Source organism: Plectropomus leopardus, chromosome 6 (assembly GCF_008729295.1).
Source record: "Plectropomus leopardus isolate mb chromosome 6, YSFRI_Pleo_2.0, whole genome shotgun sequence".
Taxonomy (NCBI): domain Eukaryota; kingdom Metazoa; phylum Chordata; class Actinopteri; order Perciformes; family Serranidae; genus Plectropomus; species Plectropomus leopardus.
Window position 1 is genome coordinate 18633405 of NC_056468.1, and position 16088 is coordinate 18649492.

General features: G+C 38.4%; 1 protein-coding gene across 1 annotated transcript; it reads right to left on the bottom strand.

The window, feature by feature from the left end:
* Positions 1–5293: 5293 nt before the first annotated feature.
* Positions 5294–14234, bottom strand: pik3ip1 (phosphoinositide-3-kinase interacting protein 1). Its single transcript, XM_042488887.1, has 6 exons — positions 13981–14234; positions 13691–13819; positions 13083–13199; positions 10916–11104; positions 10709–10787; positions 5294–6988 (listed from the first exon to the last, which is right to left on the bottom strand). The coding sequence occupies exons 1-6, from the start codon at positions 14090–14092 to the stop codon at positions 6772–6774; spliced, it is 843 nt and encodes a 280-aa protein (XP_042344821.1). The 5' UTR covers positions 14093–14234; the 3' UTR covers positions 5294–6771.
* Between the last annotated feature and the right edge of the window lie 1854 nt (positions 14235–16088).

The window sequence follows — 16088 nt, forward strand, 5'->3', positions numbered from 1 at the left end:
GACTTAGCCGTTCTTCGATCTTTCGTTTGGCACTGTTCCTCCCTCACAAAGTAGATGGCCTTGGCTGTAGCGGGGGTATACCTGCTGTCTTTTATCCGTTTGCTGATTGCATCAACAATGGACTTGAGGGCCTGGTCATGTCTCCAGCGATACTGCCCCGCACCCAGCGCCTTAGGGCAGCTGCTCAAGATGTGTTTCAGGGTCCCTGTTTTGGAACACAGGGAGCATGCGGGTGTTTCTGTTTTTCCCCATGTGAAGAGGTTGGATGGGCTGGAAAGGACATCATAAACCCCCTGGATCAGGAACTTGATCCTCTCGGGGTTCTACTTCCACAAGTCCTTCCAGGTGTCTCTCCGCTCCATTGCCTTTCCTGGCTTCACCCAGGCACCCTGTTGCTGCATGGCCACTGCTCTGCTGGTTTGCTCTCCCTCCACTGAAGGTCACATCTCCTCCGGCACCAGTTTCTACCGCAATGTTGTTAGGCTCCCAAGTCCAGCTCTGCCTTGTGTCACACTTTCAAGGATGACTTTGTGCTTCAGTCAAGACTGCCTGCTGGACTGCCTCAAATGCCCTCCACTTTCTCTCTGTCCTCAAAACAATCCCTGCACCAGATGCTGTCAGATCTTTCGATCCAGTGTACTGCAGGTGTTCCCATGCCCATGCCACAATGAACTCCTCCCTGACTGAGCTGAAAGGATAGCATGAAAATGACATAGCTCAGTATGGCGTTCAAAATAAGATAAAATGGTCAATCTACAGTATGTTGTCCAAAATAGAAAATAGCATAAAATAGTCGTACTTTAAAGTATGATGTCAAAGCAGTATAAATACTATACATAAAGTAATACTATAGCATATTGTCCAGAATTGCATTAAAAGTCATACTATAGTATCCATCCATCCCTCCATTGTGGTCTGCTTATTGTTGGCCGGGTTGTGGGGGCAACAGGTGGAACAGAGCATTCCAGAAGTCGCTCTCCCCAACAGTGCTTTCCAGCTCCTCCTGGTGGACCCCAAGGCATTCCCAGACCACACAAAATATGTAATCCCTACAGTGCATTCTGGGTCTGCCACAGGGCCTCCCACCAGTTTGGAACACCTCCAGATGGCGGCGCCAATAAGTCAAAGTCAAATTTTGACATGTTCAAAAAATGGCTGAAACTCATAGAGACATGTCATAACACACAATGTCGAACAAAAACAGCCAAAAATGTCATAACATAGCATGTCCAAAATATCGCCAAAAACACCAAAAGTAAAGTATGTCTAAAAATTTCAAATTTTCATGTCCAAAAAATTCCTGAAAGTGACACATTGTATACTATGACATGTCTCCACAACTTCCAAAGTGGGAAAAAAAGGCCAGAAACATCATAATTTAGCATGTCCAAAAAATCGCCAAAAACACCAATAGTATATGTTGAAAAATTTCAAATTTTGACATGTCCAAAAAGTGCCTGAAAACAACATATTATAACTTGTAGACAAGCGTCATAGTATACAAAGTCGAAAAAAAGGCCAAAAACATCCTAATTTAGCATGTTCAAACATAAATGCAAAAAACACCAATAGTATAGTATGTCCACCAATTTTAAATTTTGAGTATTACATGCCCAAAGGAAGGTTTAAAAACAACATACTTTAACTTGTTGAGACGCGTCATAGTATTCAAAGTGGTAAAAAAAGGCCAAAAACTAGTTAGCATGTCAAAATAATATGCATTATCGTATACAAAGTGGAATGTTGTTGAAAAAATTAAAATATCCAAAAATCAGCTAAAAACACAGCTAAAAAACGCTAAACAGCTTAAAATTGCGTGCCGAAACACGCTAGAGCATTGAATTTTGCAATGATGGCCAAAAAACACAAAAAAAATGGCATGTTGAAAAAATGAACGAAAAAGGCAAGGCTATAGTATGGCAAAAATGTCAAAATATGACATGTCCCAAAAACAACTAAAAACAACTCAACTCAGTAGAAAATAGCATGCTGAGACACGCCAGTGCATAGAATTTTGCTAAAAAGGGCCAAAAACACACAAAAAATAGCATGTTGAAAAAATGACCGAAAAGGCAAGGCTATAGTATGGCAAAAATGTCAAAATATGACATGTCCCAAAAACAACTAAAAACAACTCAAATCAGTACAAATAGCATGCTGAAGACTGGCGTATGTGAAAAAACGCCAGTGCATAAAATTTTGCAAGAACCGCCAAAAACACACAAAAAATAGCATAGTTGAAAAAAATGACCGAAAAGGCAAGGCTATAGTATGGCAAAAAAATGTCAAAATATCACATGTCCCAAAAACAACTAAAAACAACTCAAATCAGTAGAAAATAGCATGCTGAGACACGCCAGAGCATAGAATTTTGCAAAAACGTCCCAAAAAACACAAAAAAATAGCATGTTGAAAAAATGACCGAAAAGGCAAGGCTATAGTATGGCAAAAATGTCAAAATATGACATGTCCCAAAAAACAACTAAAAAACAACTTAAATCAGTAGAAAATAGCATGCTGAGACACGCCAGTGCATAGAATTTTGCTAAAAAGGCCAAAAACACACAAAAAAAATGGCATGTTGAAAAAATGACCGAAAAGGCAAGGCTATAGTATGGCAAAAATGTCAAATATATCACATGTCCCAAAAAACAACTAAAAACAACTTAAATCAGTAGAAAATAGCATGCTGAGACACGCCAGTGCATAGAATTTTGCAAAAACCGCCAAAAACACCAAAAAATAGCATGTTGAAAAAATGACCGAAAAGGCAAGGCTATAGTATGGCAAAAATGTCAAAAATATCACATGTCCCAAAAACAACTAAAAAACAACTCAAATCAGTAGAAAATAGCATGCTGAGACACGCCAGTGCATAGAATTTTGCTAAAAAGGCCAAAAAACACACAAAAAAACTGGCATGTTGAAAAAATGACCGAAAAGGCAAGGCTATAGTATGGCAAAAATGTCAAAATATCACATGTCCCAAAAACAACTAAAAACAACTCAAATCAGTAGAAAAAATAGCATGCTGAGACACGCCAGAGCATAGAATTTTGCAAAAAACTGCCAAAAACACACAAAAAACTGCATGTTGAAAAAATGAAAAAATGACCGAAAAGGCAAGGCTATAGTATGGCAAAAATGTCAAAATATGACTATTCCCAAAAACAACTAAAAACAACTTAAATCAGTGGAAAATAGCATGCTGAGACACGCCAGTGCATAGAATTTTGCAAAAACTGACAAAAACACCAAAAAACTACATGTTGAAAAAATGAACAAAAAGGCAAGGCTATAGTATGGCAAAAATGTCAAAATATCACATGTCCCAAAAACAACTAAAAACAACTCAAATCAGTTGAAAATAGCATGCTGAGACACGCCAGTGCATAGAATTTTGCTAAAAAGGCCAAAAACACACAAAAAAATGGCATGTCGAAAAAATGACCGAAAAGGCAAGGCTATAGTATGGCAAAAATGTCAAAATATGACTATTCCCAAAAACAACTAAAAACAACTTAAATCAGTGGAAAATAGCATGCTGAGACACGCCAGTGCATAGAATTTTGCAAAAACTGACAAAAACACCAAAAAACTACATGTTGAAAAAATGAACAAAAAGGCAAGGCTACAGTATGGCAAAAATGTCAAAATATCACATGTCCCAAAAACAACTAAAAACAACTCAAATCAGTAGAAAATGGCTCGCCGAGACACGCCAGTGCATAGAATTTTGCTAAAAAGTCCAAAAACACACAAAAAAATGGCATGTCGAAAAAATGACCGAAAAGGCAAGGCTATAGTATGGCAAAAATGTAAAAATATCACATGTCCCAAAAAAAACTGAAAACAACTCAAATCAGGATAAAATAACATGCTGAGACAGATATGTTCATACAATGATCGAAAAGTCAAGGCTATAGCATGGCAAAAATGTCAAAATATGACATGTCCCAGAAATTACTGAAAATAACATATTAGCTTATGGAGACGCATCATAGCATACAAAGTGGAAACAAAGGCCAAAAAAGACCAGATGTTGAAGATATGGTCCAAAATCGCATATGATACTATTGCAAAAATATCGAATTTTGACATGTCCCAAACATGGCTGAAAATGACATATGATACGTCATATCAATAAAATGGAAACACCGTCCAAAAAAGTCCAAAACTTCACAATTTAGCATGTTAAAAAAATGTCCAAAAAATTGCATGCTGGCAAAAATGTCAAATGACACCTCCCAAAAATGGCTGAAAATGATATATAATAGCTTGCAAAGATGTGTCATAGCATGTTAAGTGGAAACAATGGCCAAAGAAGACCAAAAACATCACAATTTAGCATGTTGAAAACATGGCCACAAATCACACACTATAGTATGGAAAAATGTCAAATTTTGACATATCCAAAAAATGTCTGAAAATGACATATTATAGCTTGTAGAGACGCGTCATAGTGTACAAACTCCGCATGCTGCGCTGCATTCATGGACCCGCAAAGACAATAGCGATATTGACACCACAAACCACCTATAGTCGTCTACCACCGCCACAGAATACTTAGCGTAAGTATTTCTATATGGTATTAATCACTGCAGATCAAAATCGGTGCCCTGGGATGCCAATCCTTTAATTTTCATTACAAAAAATAACAATTTAACTGAATACTGTTAAGGCAGAAATGACTAGGACTGTTTTTTACCGAAGAAAGGCACACAGAATGTAATGGATGAATAGCAAAAGATTAAAATTATTAACAATATTACTGTTGAATATTGTTAAGACCGAAATGACAGAATGGTTATTACAGAGGACACTGAAAGTAATGAATGAAAAGGCCGAACAAAAGAGAAAAAATCTAAAGAAAATATGTTGACTGTTAATACTACCGCTGAAAATGACAAGAAATGTTTATGAGGAAAGACTGGTTATTATTAATAAAATAAGGAAAACGTATTAAAAAGTTGTATGTTTCAGTTTTGATAGTTGCCATTCTAATGTACATGTAATTAAAAAAAAAAGCAGGAGGGGGTCCATGACAGTGGCTAATGCAATTTGGGAGTACTTGGCAAGGCAAAGGCAAAGTTTGGGAACCCCTGTTTTAACCTACTTTTTCAGGTGAGTGATGATTCAAGAACAATATTTCAGAACTGCCAACAGAGGGAGCTGGTGCAATAAGCTCCTACTAAAACCAAACCTTGAATAACAAGACAATTATTTTAACATTTAACTGTGTGTTTTGTTGTTTTGCCTCTAACATTTACAGATTACATCACATCATAGTGTCTTGGGTCTGATGTTTTATTTCAGTCACAGCAGTGAAAATCTGCATCCATACAAATACAAGTACTAAATCTGAATGCTGAACAGTATTTTGAACATGTTGCTTATATGAAGAAAGTAATAGTTACAACCAGCACACACGAAATGGCGCAGCAGTAGTAACCAAAGATTACCAGTGATATGAACCCAGCAATAATCACAAAACAAGATCGTATGGAGCGATGGAGTGCTAACAAACTGGTAACAGAAGTGCTTGTGTAACAAACTAAAAATGTTTTGCGTATCATGGTTTCTATATCCAGGCAGGTATTTTCTAAAATGTCTTCAATCAGTAGTTCTACTTAATATATGCAAAAAATGGCCCCTGAATACAAACATACAGCAGGTAACCATGTGCATGCACTCCTGTTTTTTTTTTTCTTTTCTTATGAATGAACAACACCGAAATTTGGACTGTTTCTAGTCTACACCGTCCCTGTCTCTACCCTGAAGCATCAAGTGCATAACTCAGATGTCTGAATCTAATCACCACGCTTCTTCAGCTCAACACACGCTGCCCTGCTCTGCAAAGACAGGCTTTCTTTTTCTGATTTCTGCTTTGTGTCGTGGCAGTGCTGTTTTGTCCTGAGAGGACTATCTACCGTCTCTCATGCTTCCTGAGAGCACTCAGTATATTTCCTGTCACTCCTTAACCTGTGGAAGAAAAAGGCAAGTCCTCTTTCATGTCTGCCTGTGACCGCCCGTCAGTCGAGTACAAAGAGACAAAAAATAATCCGGGTTAGAGATAAACAAATACATTCAGGAGTTTCATGCTAAGGCAGAGTTGGAGGACTTCCCTTGTCTTTAGTGGGCTTGTTTTACCTCATGTTCCCTCATCCTGTCTCAGAGGAGGATATTTTTGGACACATCTGTGTCACCAGACTAAGACAAAGCAGTCTTTATACATACACTTTTCTCATCTGCGTCACCCTCGGCACAGCCAAAAAGTCAATACAAAAGAAACGTCCTGTAGAGAGCACCTTCTCCAATTGGAAACATACTCAAAACAAAAGGTAAAGAGCCCCCATTCCAAAAACCATCTCTTTATAAAGAACTGGTTTCATAGCACACCATTATAAACGCCTACTAGTCCATTTGACTCGATACTGTTATTTAAGGTGGCAGCCCATTACCTTATTTTCTTGGCTATCAGATGTATCAAAAATTAATATTTCACACCTCATGACATATTTTCGTTAACAACAGATTTACCTGTTGTTAAGACTGTCCACAGCTTATCTTGTTTGTGCCTCGGATGTGTAAAAACTACAGGAAAGGGGACACAAAGGACACAGCATTCAGTTCAAGTCTTTGGAGTGCACACTGCTCCCCTCCTCCTTTTAAAACAGAGGTCACTCGGGGAGGCAGAAAGGAGAAATGAAGATGTGAAGAAGTGTTTTGGTCCACAAAATACCATATCACAGTCCCACATTTCAGGATCACTCATGCTCCGGGGGTTCCGGCTTGCTGGCCCATTAGAGGGTCCCCGCCCTCCATACCCTCCTGGACGGGGATGGTCTCGTGCTCTGCTGTGATCACGATAGTGTTCTCATCCACCAGCTCGCAGGTGGGGTTGGAGAAAGCCGACAGGGGCAGAGTAATCCTCTGCATCTCGCGCTCATACACTCGTTGCTCGTGCTGCTTCTTTAAGTCCCGACCCCTAAACACAAACAACAGTTTCATAAATATGAGCGACTCCTCACACACAAATAGTCAAGTGATTTAATGTTCATAAAATGTTGACTGTAGTCGCTTAATTATTCCTAAAAATCAAAGCTAACATGCAAATTAAGACTCAGTCTTATTAAGCCATGTCAGTCATAGTATAGTATGTCATCCAAAATAGCATACAAAGTCATAGTACAGTTTGTTGTTCAAAATTGCATAAAAAAATTTCATAGAAGGACCGCATGTTAAAATTAATTCTTATTTAAATATGGGTTTGAAGCTTTCACAATAATGCAAGGGCTGTTTCTGGTTAAACTACAAAGATCTTAATCTTAAATAAAAAGGTCTATCAATGTAGGGGTCTTCCAATAATGTTTTCAAGCACTTAAAATAAAAATCTGAGCCTGTCACTGGCAAAAACAAGCACTTTCAGTGGATGTAACACATTGATTGTGTGCAATTACACATTAGCGTTACATTGCAGCCCATTTTGCTGCTTCTGGCTGCAGCCCTCTCGCTCAATATTGGACCTGTTTCAAAAGTTGTTCCCATTAGTCACTTAGACACGAAAAACACGGAACAATGTGGACCAGGTTTAAAAATATCTTAGTTGTCCTTTAAGTACGCTTGTGGCTGATGCTATGTACAAGTACCAGTTCAGTAGCAAAGGCGAGGGACAGATGGTGAAAGGGAACACAGAGCTGACAAACTGGCGAGGAGTTTATCTCCTCCAAGGCAACAGTGTGATGGGGAGCAGCATGAGGCTGCTTTCTGTTAATCTGGAGCCAAAACACTGCAAGACACTTTGATTCAAAACACCTCCTACTTGCATGCTTTAGTGCAGCTTATTATGAAACTCTGTATATCACCACTGATTCTTTACACTGGGGTGTGGTTCAATTTAGCTACAAGCATATCTCACTCCCCAAAAATCTTTTTTTGCTTTCTTGCCCAGAATTAACTGAGATTAGTATGACCTTCATGTCTGCACAGTATGTAGAAAAAGCCAGCAGCCAGTTGGTTTAACTTAGCACAAAGACTGGAAACAGTGGGAAACAGCTAGCCTGACTTTGTCCAAAGCAGCGCTGGTGTAACAGCCCAAAATATAACCCCTGGACAAACTGTACCCCAGGGTTTAAGTGGGCTAGTCTGTTTTATACCCCGGGTATATTCTGGGCTAGTCAAGTTTATACCCTAAGGTATTATTTAGGCAAGGCTATATTGTAACCACTTAGCCAGATTAAACCCCCCCACATTCAGATACACAAAATAATCAAGGATAGAGTATTTAATTTTGATTTGATTTTATGTAACATTATAACTTGTAAATTTGAAACTATAAACTGTAATAAAATTGTTATAAAATTGTCTGAGACCAAAACCATCTTCTGAGCATAAAGAACTTTGAACTCAAATAAATACAAGCTCTAAGATCTCTGAAGTCTACCAAACGCTAACAAGTGTGGGACAAAATAAATTCTATACAAATGTTTAAATAAATCACTTCATTTTGCTTACAGTTTTCATTTCGGGGCTTTTAATACATTTACTGGAGTTACTGGGGCAACATGCCACACTGCCATTTCGATCTATATTGAAAAATACCAAGTTAAAATATTCACAGTAGCAACACCTAGTGGTGCAGTTCTGTGAGTACTGACATGCATGATCAAGAAGAGGTGCACTACATAACCCACAGGTCCTGCATAAATTTAACTGAATGTAGAGTAGGTCACTCTGTCAGGAACAAATATCTAGACCACAAACTGCATAGATGTAGTTAAATGGGGAGTAGGTCATTCTGTAAGGTACAAATATCTAAAAGAATAGACCACAATCTGTATAAATGTAGTTAAAGGGCGGGTAGGTCATTCTGATAGGTGGAGTAGGTCTTTCTGTCAAGCATAAATATCTATTAAAATAGACCACAACCTCTATCAATGTCGTTAAATGAGGAGTTGGTCATTCTGATGAGGGGGGGGGGGGTGGGGATGGGTAATTAGAAAAACTATTTCTATTTTTTTTTTTTAATCTGTACAAAAAAAAAAACAAAGCGTGAAATCAACAATTTGCTGTTTTACTAAGTGTCATGAGCAGGGAGCAGGGCACAGCTAGCCCCAGGCTATCCTTTTGCTAAGCTAAGCTAACTGCCTGCTGACTTCAGCTTCATATTTAACTTATAACAAAAGTTATATCAATCTTATAATTTAATTCTCAGCAAGAAAGACAACAGGTAGATTTCCCAAAATTTTAAATTAAGGGACCTCTTGAGACAAGCTTTAAATGTTGTTTACCATGGTTTCCCCACATAATATTTACGAGAAAGGAGTAAGAACTAAATCTACTCTTTCTCCCTCATTTGCAAATTTTTTTTGTGTTTTGCTCTCTGCGAAAGTTTGCTCTGCGCTGAAGGTTTTAGGTTTCTTTGCCGTGTAACATGTAAGTCTGCTGCCCTCTAAATGTGTTTTGCATATTAGACAACGATTAGCTTTCATAATAGTGACAGAACTAATCTAGCTTGCCCAGGGTACATTTAACTCTCAGACTTAAGGGAAAGGCACACAAATCTCTCCTTTATGTAGAGGTATGTGAAAACACCTATCTGGTGACACATTTTGCACACATATAGACACTTTAGGGGACAAAAACAGAAGAAAACCACATTTTCGAGTGGAGGCGGGCTTCAAATAACAATTACAGTTTGTTCACAAAGACTATTTACTGCACAACAATCTGAAATTATTTATTTCTAACACTGGGGGCATTTAAATGGCATAGATTCAAAGCCTCAGGCTTTAAATGATGAGACTTGCAAAGCTCCTGTTTGGGAGCCTTGCAGTGGATCTGTTACGGTCTACTCCTACTGATTGGTCAAGAGCCTGTTCCCAACATTTGCAGGGGGCAGTTGAATTGGGCATGCTTGCCACAAATAAATCACATTACTGAAGGTGATGTTACTGTACGCTGAGGGCATTTATAAACCCTATGACATAATATGCTGCTCCTCCTTATTATTAATCACCTCCTAAATATAGACAATAAAGACTGAGGCATTGCTAATCAGATTTGACAGCCAAACACAGATCTGTATGGGCATTTTATGCTGTGCCAAAGGGAAACACAACATTGGGGTCATCATTTTGCACATTACATAACCGCAGCGAATGTGCAGGACTCCCCATCCAATCCATCCCTCTCTTTTCTTTCAAGAACATAAAATAAAAATGCTTAAAATAGACTGCAGGCTTTTCATATTCTGCCATGTTCCTCCCAGTGTTCATTTGCAGTTGTTGTGGGATAAAGGCATTTAAATCACTGCATTGCATCAAAGCAGAACAACAGAGAGCACCGTTGGGGAATGTAAACAACAGCTGACAACCCAAACTCAGGAGACCATTAAATGTGCATGCAATCACATGTTACCTAACCATACTGGCATTTTCTCCTGCACGTCATAAAGCTGTGAACAGCACTACATGTGCAAGTGGAAACAGGAAACCACAAGAAGGCCTTGAAGCATCACATTGTGTCACAGTTAGAGCAGATGTACACAGTGTAATAATGACATCCTGGGAACAGATTAAATGTCTCTTCAAAGTAAAATTTTTTTTTAAAAAAACGAGATTGCTTTACATGGGCTCCTCTTTAACAAAATATCTCTAAGACTAAACCAAGTGTTTGATACTGATCTCGATGTGATTCAGATACTGACCTCTTATAGAAGTAGCCAAATGTGATGCCTACTCCGAGGACGATTATAATCGCCATCATAAGGATGCCAATGACGTAGCCTGAAGAACAAAAGAAGATTGTTAAAAACTGAACGTACAAACTGAAAAAATTTAGTTCATGTAGCTATACAAAACAAGGAATTAATTCAAACTGAAAATACAATGTACCACCAACAATAACAACATACCTAGTGTGCCAAGGTCCTTTTTCTTTTTGGGTGCTGTGCGCACTCGCTGGCTGATTCCCATCACTGGCTGCATTGCAGCAACTTCTCCCTGAGAAGCTCTTGACTTGGCTGGCTGAAAGCTTTCTGTGGAGGGAATGTTTCGTGTTGGTTTAAGGGATCCGGCCTCTGCTGGTACAGTAGGAGCTTGTTCTAAAGACACAAATAAACAATACCAGTGTTAAACAACAGTTGAAACAGCTATAATTGTGTTTGCTCTGATTTGTCTTATCAACTAGTTGCTGTGATTTTAAACTGTAAGAGCCCTGACACACCAAACCCTGTCAGACTGGTGAGTATGTTGCCCTAATTTTTGTGTTAAGCCTTGTCGGTTTTGTTTCTGACCTGTTATATTGGTAAAGATTTTCTTTTTAGAGCTCTTCAGCAGAAATAGTTTGTAATTTTGTGTGTTATTGTTTGGTAGCGCACTATAAATATCCTTTGCTCTTTATACATCCGGTGGTATTGTTAATGTGCTAACTGGCTAACTATAAAGTCGGTCTTCCGCTTTCCCTTTTTTAATACTGAATACAGATTACAAATCACCTCAGAGATTTATGTCAATTTACAAAGGTGCACAATGTAACGGCAAGTTGGCTGAGACACCGTTTCATCATCCACCATTTCTGCCACTGAGAATAGTAACTGCAAAGAACTTACACTGAAACTCTTTAATAAAAGGGGATAGCTATTGATAGCTACTGGGGAAAATGAAAGCACTATCCTTTTCCTGTTTTGGTTGCGCAATTGTAAAAGCACTTCCTTTGTGCCATAAATCCAGCCTTCATTACGATAATTAAAGCTAAAAATGTGACTATTTTCACTTAAATATCTTAGTGTGTATTGGACCATTGTGGGTTATCAAAAAATCAATAGGCAGCACTACTTTATTTGGGGAAAGTTTTGCATCAGTGTGATGAAGCACCTTCATTTGTCATTGACTGAATTTGCTTAATTAAGAGGAATAGTTGTGTATGCAAGTTTAATGCTTCCATAAAAAGTTTATAAGCTGATTTAAAAAAAAAAAAAAAAGTTTAAGAATATCAGTTGGATAGAGAGTGGAGACACAGCATTGCTGCAATATTGCACTAGGTGCGATTTCAAGTTATTGCTGGTCCAACAACAACACCACTGATGCAAAAACCTCTTTACCAGCAGGAAGAAAGTCCTGACACTGCTCTCGTGAAGTTGGAACATAAATCAATTTGAGTGCTGGTTAGGGCATGCTTTTTACGTATGTGATACCAGACATAAACAGGCTCAGCATGCCTGTCTCTATCTCAAGAGAGACAGTAAGGTTCAGCTAGTTCATGTCAACATCTGCTCTTTAACTCATTTTCCATTTCCTCCACACAACTTGTTGTTTATGAACTCTGAGTTAAAAGGCATGAAGTCATAAATTTAAGCAGCCAATCAGCTGCAGTCTCCAAGCAAAGTCTGTTCCTCTCCACCAGTGAGCCGAGTCTTGGGGTGTGGTCAACAGCTTTCTTTAAACCTAACTTTCTGACATGTGACCGCAAGGCTTTGTTATTGTGTGACTTGGTTTGGCTTCCAGACAATAAGGAGACAAAGGGCAAAGTAGACAAGACTTCTCACACAGGCTTAACCCTGAACAACTGACCCACTGCAGACTAAGACTCTTAAAAGGGAAAACACATTTACCTGCTTTATTTGTGATAAAAGTAAACCAAGTGGAATCTTTCAACAAACTTTTTGGCTGACCCATATAAGTTTATACTTTGACTGCATCCTCTCTCATCAAACAGTCTCTTCAACACACACACTAAGTGTGTGTTGACTAATTAGAATATTTGCATAACTACAAAAATTTCACCTCATTATTTCTCCCTGGCATAGCCCACTTTTTAAAATAATGACTGCTTTACAGGGAAGAGAAAGTAATTGCCGGCAGCATCAAGAGAACTGAAAAATCTAACGGAGTATTCTGAAAGAAAATCTGTCATTTTAGTGTTGTTTTGTCATTAATTTGGAATATGCATATTTATTTTTGCTAAGTCGAACTTCTGCAGAAGGGGTTCTGTCTATTTTTCTATAAATGTTTAATTTATTTGTGCAAATGCCAACTACACTGTCCAAATGTTAATAATGATTGTGTGCAGTGTTTGCCTACCTTTGCATGTGTCAACTGCACATGACTGTCTCTGGACTGTCCCATCTGGGCCAGCAATGTAGCACCAAGGCCTCTCAGAGGAGTCTGGGTTTCGGCAGTAATTGTGATCTCCCACACCTACAGGAGGAACGATAAAAACAGCACACGCCTGTTACTAATGTCTCCTGGAAATATAGGCTGTCTCCGTCTGTCTGCTCATCCTGAGTGGGTAAACCACTGGATTCATTAATCATTAACACAACTTCATCACACTACAATGAACAGGCTGCCATGAGCACAAAGAGGGGGGACATCAGCTGCTGTATAAAAGAAGACATTCATGACTGTAAACAGATAAATCAGTGGCTGCAAATATAAATCCTGTGTGTTTACTCCTCTGCATGTTTGTAAGACTTGAAATGCTGTGTTATTACACTGTATCAAAAATCTCAACACAGATATAAGAGCTGTTTGTTATCCTGTAAGGGAATTGTTGAACCTATAAACATCAGTGACATTTTAAATACCCTGTACCATGACTCCGACAACAGAAAACTGCAGAGCAATCACTTAATTTAATGGGACATTCATATAAAAAAACAAAACAAAACACATGTATTGGTGTTTACCTGTCTCTGAATCAGGATGGAGTGTAACATCATAGTCTCTAGTGGTGTTGGTCCAGTTCAAACAGGTTAAACCTGAGGAGGAGCTCTGTTGTTCCCCTCTGTACTCCACACCATTGGATCTAATGCAGTCTGAAAGTAAAAATAGCATGTGAGCGCAAAATTGTGCAATCAAACAAAAGATAGCAAAATTATAAATTGTTATGATGCACGTAATTTAAAGTAACTAAATATCAGACAATTCAGTTTTCAGTTTTTACAATAAATGACTTAATAATAACAATAATAATTACCTTTTTCATTGCCATTTGATGCACTGCTCTTCACCATGGCCACGCTCAGAAAAACGACGTGCAAGGAGAAGAACATCTTGCAGAGCTGGCGGCCTGAATTAACCGACAACATGGTACGCGACTTTTTTTTCCCTTTCGAAATGTAAACTAAAAATCATACACAAAATGTTTTTAAATGGACGAAGAGCCTGTGCTAGATGTGCATCAGGCACACTGCCCCTCTTGCTGGAGTCCCAGCCCTTGTTTTTGTCAGAGAAGCTCAGCTTTCTTCGTAAACAGCACTCAGGGGGAGGTGGAGGAGGAGCTGCCCTTTGCAGCACAAACCTCAAGGTCCTAAAGCCTCACCAGGTTAATAACACACACACATGCACACACACACACGCAGAAAAGTGCATCGACTGCAAAACAGTCTGGCAAATTATCATGGCATGCAGCCTCGTGAGAATAAACACGTCGTCATAACAGTCAGCAGGGAAAGTCAACTAAGTTCATTCACATTTTTGTTCCAGCTGCAGAAAAAGAGAGATTTCTTATGGTCACTTACAACCAAATCATCAAACTGTTTCCTTTTCCCTATCCAGCAATATTTCTGAGCTTATTACATTTTCTGTGCTTGTCTATAAATAGCTGCCCTGCTTTCCATTTTCATTTGAAAACACACTGAGCCATTAGGCTACATTAAACTGCAGGGTCTTATCTGGCTCTTAGTGCTTGGTGCATCTGTCCAAACCCAATCTTCCTGTTTCCCAGACTTCCTTTTCACCACACGAGGCCTGTTTTTCCACTGGCCTTGGTCAGAAGAAGAAGTCTCAACAGCTGCCAGCAGTGTTTGTGTGTATCTGCCTGTGCACAGGGAGCTGTGTACTCACAGCAGCAGAGAGGCCCTGTGTCATTGTTGGCTGGCTGGTAAAGAGGGCAGCCAACGCCTGAGTCAGTCAATGTTCACTAAGCCACTTTTCAAATAGATGCTTGCCCGGTTTTCGAGCAATTACTAGAGCAAACACACAGCATCTGTCTGGCACTCTCCATCACACTCCACTCATTCAGGGTTACAGGGGGCAGGAGCCCCTCCCAGCACGCACTGGATAAAACCACAAGTTACTACACAAGGGTCAACACATTTGGGACTGAACCAACTAATTCCCATGGATGCCCATTTCTACCATTAAAGGAAAAATAGTGGTTGGTTGATGGTAAAAATAAAAATGCTCATGGAAGGTCAAAATTATGAACTAAAAAGTAAAAAAATACCTTAAAAAGTTTTTGTTGAAGATATACTATTGAGTGTCTCAAATTGTGATAACAATAGAGTCCCCTTTTGTTGTAAAATAATCTATGAACTTTTATTTTATCCATGTTTTTCTTTTTTGGATGTTTTGGATGTAACTATTGTTAGTGTAATTATTTTTTGTATTATTACTATTTTTATTTACTCATTTTATTTTTCTAATTTATTTACTTCTCAGGTGTCCGGGGAGTGTGGAGTTTGTTTATATAAATAAGATTTAAAAGAAAAAATTAAATAGTTTTTTCTTTTTCCAGCAGAGATAGGACTTCCATAACTACATTAATTGGGCTAATGTCTAGTGAATCAGTAATAATTCAAGATTTTGTCTTTTTGTCTCATCATTTTGACTCAGTACATTGTAGTCTTGGATAACCATGTGTGCTTTTGTTTTATTGTGACTAACAGAAGAAATTGACTTCCATATCAGTAGAGTTGGGCAATATTTCAACAATTTGAATTGAGAATTTTTATCAGGAGTGAAAGAAACTGCTTAAATCTGTCCCATCACCAAGGACATTTTTTATGTTTGAAATACTGAAATTCTTTTTATCACAAAATTATACCATTATAGACCAAAGGAATTATAGGTAGTGTCCACTACTTCAGGTAAGCAATGCTCATAGGGAATACAGTGACCATTGTCTGCAGTACATTTTACTGTTCTGGGGATTTTTCAAGCTTTAGAAAAAGAAACTAAGTAAAGTGAAAGATGAACATTTTTAATACATTACAACCTCGACAGTTTAATTTATTATATTCAGTATAAACAGGCTTTAAAAAAATGCAGTTCAACATTTAAGTGCTTGATTCATTAAGATTT

Bases quoted from the DNA above. Each gene is read 5' to 3' on its own strand.
- pik3ip1 (XM_042488887.1), bottom strand. From the start codon at position 14,092: ATGTTGTCGGTTAATTCAGGCCGCCAGCTCTGCAAGATGTTCTTCTCC. The intron at 11,105-13,082 runs GTAGGCAAACAC...TTGTGTCTTTAG, and splicing joins TGCAGTTGACACATGCAAAG to AACAAGCTCCTACTGTACCA. The intron at 6,989-10,708 runs GTCAGTATCTGA...GTTTGTGTTTAG, and splicing joins TTTGGCTACTTCTATAAGAG to GGGTCGGGACTTAAAGAAGC.